This window comes from Epinephelus lanceolatus, chromosome 5 (assembly GCF_041903045.1).
Source record: "Epinephelus lanceolatus isolate andai-2023 chromosome 5, ASM4190304v1, whole genome shotgun sequence".
Lineage (NCBI taxonomy): Eukaryota > Metazoa > Chordata > Actinopteri > Perciformes > Serranidae > Epinephelus > Epinephelus lanceolatus.
The window spans coordinates 35,000,459-35,007,987 of NC_135738.1; the positions used below are offsets into that span (position 1 = coordinate 35,000,459).

General features: G+C 43.9%; 2 protein-coding genes across 2 annotated transcripts; one reads left to right on the forward strand and one right to left on the reverse strand.

The window, feature by feature from the left end:
* Nucleotides 1-2,246: 2,246 nt before the first annotated feature.
* On the forward strand, nt 2,247-2,777 carry LOC117259238 (histone H2B 1/2-like). Its single transcript, XM_033630488.2, has one exon. It carries the CDS (start codon nt 2,327-2,329, stop codon nt 2,699-2,701), a length of 375 nt encoding a protein of 124 aa, XP_033486379.2. The 5' UTR covers nt 2,247-2,326; the 3' UTR covers nt 2,702-2,777.
* Nucleotides 2,778-5,310: 2,533 nt separating this feature from the next.
* LOC144463487 (histone H2B 1/2-like) lies at nt 5,311-5,950 on the reverse strand. The gene has a single exon (XM_078168123.1). It carries the CDS (start codon nt 5,932-5,934, stop codon nt 5,560-5,562), a length of 375 nt encoding a protein of 124 aa, XP_078024249.1. The 5' UTR covers nt 5,935-5,950; the 3' UTR covers nt 5,311-5,559.
* Between the last annotated feature and the right edge of the window lie 1,579 nt (nt 5,951-7,529).

Genomic DNA, 7,529 nt, shown 5'->3' on the forward strand with positions numbered 1-7,529 from the left:
AGCGAGAGACTGGGCGAGAAACAGAAGAAGCTTTCACAGGTCTGAGGAAAGCAGCCCCGTATGTCTTGACCTTGTTTGGCACCGAAAACAGCTGCGATGCAGCTTTCCCCATAATGAACATTATAAAAACTAAATATTGTTCCAGGCTCACTAATGAGCACCTGCACATGTGTATGAGAGTGGCCCTGACACCATTCCAGCCCAGATTTAAAATCCTAGCAGGACAAACTTGAGCTCAGTTCTCTCACTGAACAACAAAAAGTGGGGAGAGTGGGGAAAGAGAGAAAGAAAGAGAAACTGTAAAACTGTTCAATTGTTATTCATTTATTGTAAAATTGGTTGAGACTGTTAAGACAAGATGTGAAACAGTTAACAAAGAAAAAGGAAAATTCAAGCTGTTGCTACACTTTATTTTTTCTAAAATTATGCACTGTATTTTAAGGTGCACAATTTTTTTTAAACTACTTCATTTATTTTCTACATTTTATTTTTTAAATGTATATCTGTATAGTTCAATGTCAAGTGACAATAAATAATGTCAAAATGTATTTGAATCATACTTTCTTTATTTGATTTGACAATCAGATGTTGATTACATGCAGACGTTGATACAACTGCGAGGCTACTTCAGTATGTATCACACGAAATCATATCGCAAGTTAGACATTATGATGTTCCGGACCTTTGCTTTAGGAAATTTTCTCTAACCGGACCTCTTTAACTTTTAGTTGAATACCTGACCTAGTATGTCAAAATATTTAGAAATTACATTAAGTGATTATTTTACAAAAGTTTCAGATTTTAAAAAAATAAATAAATACCAGCACGATATTAAAGGAACGATATGTAAGAAATCTAAAGCAAACAGTCGTAAATTCATCCAAATATGTCACAGAGACTAAAGAATAATGTTCATATAACATACTGATCTCACCAACAACAACAGTATGGCCAGAATATTTGCATTTAAAAAACATTTTTACAGTCCGCAAATCATGTTTATGTTTTGAATTTGTGTTTTGGCCTGTTGCGCCACCCACCGCCGTCTACCAGTCACACAGTCAGTAGAGGCTCAGCATCAGTTACAGTTACGACTGAGCTACAGCAGCACGGCAAGCAGCGTAAGCAGTGTCCCGGTACACAGCATTAGCAGCCGGGTCCTCCTCAGCTGTATCCCGGTAGCAGCGTTAGCAGCAGAGAAGCTAGACTTGCTCGAAGGGTCCGCTGGAAAACCGAAGATCACGGATGCGGCAACACGGCCCTGCCACAGCAGCCGCCCGTGGGCAAACAAATCAGTCTCCAGCGTGCCGCTGTCCAGCAACCTCGAATCTGTAGGGGAGGGGGGGCGGACACGACTCGCGGCAGTATTTTGAATTTGAGTGCAGTAACCGTTTTGGCCACATTCTTACATACAGCGCCTTAAGATACCAAAACATATTTACAAAAAAGCGTCTCATTATTTTGAGATGTCATTAATTTTTAGATATTTTTATAGCAAGTGACATAATATATAAGCTGACATCATCTGGAGGTAGAGGATGGTGGATGGCAGGACACTTCAGCAAGATGTCTATCAAGCTAAGGACCACTGTCAAACAACAAACTAACAAACCGACACCAGTTGTCTTTTTGGCGACAGGTAGCATCATACCCACCAGTGTTTGTGGCAGCAGTCCTAATTGTTTTAGTGACACATCACAGCGTTTCCCAGCTGCATTTGAACCACCAAACCTAGGGCTGGGCTAACCTGAATCGGGGTGTATTTCACTGACCCTTCCCTCCTTTTCCTGCAGCTTTTGCTCCATCAAATGAGAGCATTTTAGGTCAAAACATGATCTTTCCTGACCATAACCAAGTGGCTTTTGTGCCTAAACCTTATTTAGATATTTAAGATTAAGTTTCTAAAAGCCTCTTTTTATCATCACCCCCACACAAGCACACAGGACAGAGGCTTTCATTACTAAGTGATCAGAATAATCAGTCACTACTGTAACATATTCAGTCTATCAAATGTGAGAAGATATGTTTATTCTAGTTTTTGTTTTAGAGTCCGAACAGCTTAGGTGGATGATGAGAGGATTTAAAATCCTGTACAGATCAGAAAGAGAAGCTTTTGAACAGATTTGATCTAATAATTTCCTTCTTGTGTAATTTGAACTTTATAAATGTCTGGATTTCTTGCCCCCACCCACTGCTACAGAAGCTGATCAATCCTGTGCGAGTGACAGCACAGTGGCATTTGCATCACATCAAGTCGATAAAAGGACACCGCTCTATAGTAAGAGACGTCATCAGTTTCTTGTAAAACACATCCAGTGTACAGGTCATGCCTGAAACCACCGTGAAAGCGCCCAAGAAGGGCTCAAAGAAAGCCGTGTCTAAGAGCGTCAGCAAGAGCAGCAAGAAGAAGAGGAGGACCAGGAAGGAGAGCTACGCCATCTACGTGTACAAGGTGCTGAAGCAGGTCCACCCCGACACCGGCATCTCGTTCAAGGCTATGGGCATCATGAACTCGTTTGTGAGCGACATCTTTGAGCGCATCGCCGGTGAGGCCTCCCGTCTGGCTCACTACAACAAGTGCTCCACCATCACTTCCAGGGAGATCCAGACCGCCGTCCGCCTGCTGCTGCCCGGTGAGCTGGCCAAGCACGCCGTGTCTGAGGGCACCAAGGCCGTCACCAAGTACACCAGCTCCAAGTAAACAGTCTTGTTGACTCTGAGACTAAACCAACGGCTCTTTTAAGAGCCACCCACTTTATCTGAAGACTTTTCCAAAATGTTTATATTATTCGATCAATCTGTCTCTGAATATTTGAGATTAAATCAATATTCAAACAATACTGAGTAAGTACTTGTTCTATTTCACTGGAAGATCTCTCAAGTACTCAATTCTATATTGTTACAGGGAGAGAAATCCAAAGCTTAATTAAATCAACATTAAACACCCATCCTAGTTTCTCATCATGTGAACATCAGAATATTTCAGGGTTTTGTTGAATCATCTAATGGAGTTCAGCCCTCATTATCCACCTCTCCCAAATCACACATGACACAATCTGTTTTCCTCCTGATTATACTTTGATTAACCAACAGTTAACATCTCACTGTTTCTGGAGAATTCGAGTTTGTTAAAATAACTCTGTTAGACTCTCTGACCGGGAGTCAGCAGGTCGGAGAACTCAAAGCTCGGGCTTTCGCTGGCGCTCTCGAAGCTGCTTTCATCACTGCTTTCTTCAACATCAATATCGGTATCAATTACTAAGCCGGTGCTGTTCTCACCTGATGAGGTGGGAGATTCATTGGGGGCGGAGCTGCAGAGTGGCGGCTGACTGAGGAGCCGACTGTTGCTGCTGATTAACAGGCTTTGGTCTGGGTTGTTGATGCTGGGCAGGTTGGGTAAAAGCCTGCTGCCGCTGGCCTCCAGGATTAGAGCTGCGCTGCTGCTGCTCCGGTGCTGAAGGCTGGCTGTGGGGTCTCCGCTGAACCTCAGGCTTGGCATGGGGCTTCTGCTGCTGTGCAGGGGGCAGGCTGCGATGTCACCAATGGTTCACGGGCTCGAGGGCCAGGATCTGCTGCTGTTTGTGCTGCTGTTCAGCAGAGGGATGTCCACCAGGGCCAAGCTGCTTTCTCTGCTAATGACGCTTAGCTGGAGGTAAGTTTAGGGGCTGCTGGAAGGTGGGCTGCTGCTGATGCTGCTGGTCAATCGGGCCGGTCTGTCTAAGCTGCTGGTCGCCAGGCTCAGGCTGCTGCTGATCTCCGGAGCCACATTGTAGCTGGGCAGGGCCAGGCTGCTGCTGGGAAGTGGAGCTGGGCTGCTGTTGGGCCGAGGAGCCACGCTGCTGTTGGTTCGTCAAGCTGGAGCCAGGCTGCTGCTGGGAAGTGGAGCTGGGCTGCTGTTGGGCCGAGGAGCCACGCTGCTGTTGGTTCGTCAAGCTGGAGCCACGCTGCTGCTGGGAAGTGGAGCTGGAGCAAGGCTGCTGCTGGGTAGAGGAGCCACGCTGCTGCTGGGCAGTGGTGCCGGGCTGATGGTGGGCTCTGGCCTGGTTGGCGTATGAGTGTGGACAGTTGAAGAAGATGTGGCCATTTTGACCACACAAATTGCACAGACTCTTCGAAGTGCAGGTCGTAGCTTTGTGGCCAAGGCCGCCACATTTCCAACACTTTTCCGTTGGGCACTGCTTTACTTGATGGTCAGGGGAACCACATATGAAACAACAGGCGGTCTGCCCCAGGTATATAATACGCCTGTTGTAAGGGCCAATGGAGATGCAGTTAGGAATCTGTTTAACTTGGCCACCAGTGTCTTTGTGCAATTCGACTTTATATTTTCTTACTCCATACCAGATGCCGCGTTTATCTAGTGGTTTGTTTATTTGGAGGATGTCACAGAAATGTGATAGGTAAAGTTCAACATCGTTATCTGGCACCCTTCCAGTCCAGAATTTCACCACCAGATTGACAATATCGAGCTGGGTGGCTGACTCTACTATCCATTCTCGCCACTTTGGCTCACCTTGTTTAGTAGAGTGGACATCCAGGAAACGTCTCATAGGAGCCTCTTGAAGGAAGATGAGCTGGAAGTCGCGTTTGTTTGGTAATGCTATGAATGAATAGACATCAGACGTGTTTATCCAACATAAGTCAAATATCAGTTCATCACCGACATAATCGCGGGTAGGAAGCTCTCCGGTGCCTATATACTTTAGGCGAACCAAGAATTTTCCATGCCTGGAGGCATATGTTGGCGTTCTGCCGAGGGGAACCATTGCGGTTCGCTGCCCAGCCGGGCGCAGGGGAGAGGGGGAGACAAAACTACAACTATTTTTCTCCCTTGCTTTTTTTTTTCTTTGCAATATGGTGACAGCCAATGTCTTCTCCAGTTTCTTCTTTATTTTAGACCTCCAGAAAAAAAACTTGTCTCTTGGTGCAGTTTCATGCTTTCTTTGAAAAAAAAATAAAATAAAATCAGTGAATATTCTTATTGTAACACTGTTAGCTTAATTCCATCAAACATCAGTAAACATGTTATATTAATCTCATATCTTAGATGGTTTTTCATAAATTGAGTTAAAACATTGAGAAAAGCATGAGTCCAAGAAATTAAGTCTCTGAAAGATACTGGAAAAACTGTATAGACAAACTGTTCATTGTTTCTCTTTGGAACCATTTATGAAAGGATACATTTGTTTCTGAAATAGTGAAATTTTAAGTGTAGAAAATAGGACCTATCACTAAATGATTCAACAAAACCCAAAAGTAGTATGTTCACATGATAACACACTACAATCTGTTAATACACCAAATGTAAATGTTAGATATACAGAAAATGAGCTGCTTACTGTAGTTTACTTCTGATTCTTTCAAAAAGGTAAATTTATCTGGATTAGAAAAGAGATAGTGTTAAATTAAAGTTCACATTTAGCATGTATGTACAGTTGGCCATACATAGTAAATACATCATTAACATAGCAACACTAAATACAAAGGGAACTGATCTTCAGATAAAGTGGGTGGCTCTTAAAAGAGCCGTTGGTTTAGTCTCAGAGTCAACAAGACTGTTTACTTGGAGCTGGTGTACTTGGTGACGGCCTTGGTGCCCTCAGACACAGCGTGCTTGGCCAGCTCACCGGGCAGCAGCAGGCGGACAGCGGTCTGGATCTCCCTGGAAGTGATGGTGGAGCGCTTGTTGTAGTGAGCCAGACGGGAGGCCTCACCGGCGATGCGCTCAAAGATGTCGCTCACAAACGAGTTCATGATGCCCATGGCCTTGGACGAGATGCCGGTGTCGGGGTGGACCTGCTTCAGCACCTTGTACACGTAGATGGCGTAGCTCTCCCTCCTGGTCCTTCTCTTCTTCTTGCCGCTCTTACTGACGCTCTTAGACACGGCTTTCTTTGAGCCCTTCTTGGGCGCTTTGACGGTGGTTTCAGGCATGATCAGAACGGTACGCTTCTTGTCAAACGTATAAAGCTTCTTACTGCAGAACCGCGTATTTGTATGCATCTGATGCAAATACCACTGTGCTGTTGCTCGCACAGGATTGGTCAGCTTCTGAGGCTGGGGAGCAATACACCGGGTGGTTGGGGGGAGGAAGACGAAAGAAAATACAGTTATTTAAAAAGAGAAAAAAACAGTTACTGTTGGGTTTGATATAATATAATACTATGTTACGATTTCAGTACATTCACTGATATTTTCCACTATATTCACTGACACAGTGTTAACCATACCAAACCATTTCTCTGTTCATTCTGGCCGAATATCACAGCTCCCCAGAGTTGATTGGAGGGTAATTCAGGTCACCTATTGTGCAGGGTGTGAGTACTGACTCCTGATTAAAAATTAGAGCAGCTTCGTGCTTTTCAACACCAACCATCAAGGTGTGACGATGCCCTTCCTAAGGCTAAAGAGAGCTGAGGAAACACACACCCAGGAAATTATGACCCTTCCTCAATCAAATACTGATGCCATGTTAGCAAACATTGTCATACACAAACTCTGGTCTCTAGGCCCATTCAAGAATTCAGTGATGTCTTTTGCTGAGCTGTTGGAGGGTGATTTTGAGCATCTTAAAACTTAAGTGGAGGGAATATTAAAGAATCCCTTTACACTAGGTCACCTGCATCTGAGCTGTTTTTGTGCAAAAAGTTTTATTTGCCAAATGCTCACTTAACACCTGCAGGCCTTAAATAGTGATTTTATTTATGGTTTTATTTCACTGAGACCCAACATAACCCCTGGCCCATATATAAACACATATGTTCATTATCAAAGAGGATCAGAACCTTAGATTTGGTTCCTTACATTAAAAAAATAATAATAATATAAACTTTGTGATTTTCTATCAACATTTAAACATCTTTATGGAAATTGAAATGGCTTAGTCACAGAAGATTTTACTAAACAATTGCTGAATATTCAAAAGGAGCTTGGAAGCATGTAAACGTGTATCTAATGTAGAGTGTGTCCAGATAACACAAAAGGTCAAAGACAAAATCTTGTCTGAAAACCTCTGTGACACAATGTGGCTGAAAACACAGGATGTGAAAATCAGTGTGGAGTTTAAAATCAGCTTTTTCTTGCCTAAATCTACAAGACTGCAAACCTGTCTCACTCCTTCACAACCAGAGTTGTTGAAGAGGAGGTCACATGACAGCTGGATTGAGGAGCAGAGAGGAGCACACTCCCTGGAAGCAGCCACAGGTGTGCTAACTGAGCATCTGACACAGGTGCATCGAGTATGCTGACTGAGTTCATTCATTGTGTGCTGAAAGTCAAAACCCCTCAACATCCAACTACCCTGTCTGAAGGAAATAACTGCTTTAAATTCGGACGCCGTTTACACGTTGCCAGCTATTTTCATGAACGGACATTTCACCGTCTCTGTTTTCAAAAAGATCTTTGTTTACACTTACCCGTGTATATATACACAAGAGCATGCCAAACCTGTAGGTGGCAGTGTAACGAGAAGCTCAAGCCTTCCATGTATCCATTGTCACCATAGCAACATAGTTCGCAGGCTAAAACTA

Coding starts and splice junctions, on each gene's coding strand:
- LOC117259238 (XM_033630488.2), top strand. CDS start 2,327: ATGCCTGAAACCACCGTGAAAGCGCCCAAGAAGGGCTCAAAGAAAGCC.
- LOC144463487 (XM_078168123.1), bottom strand. CDS start 5,934: ATGCCTGAAACCACCGTCAAAGCGCCCAAGAAGGGCTCAAAGAAAGCC.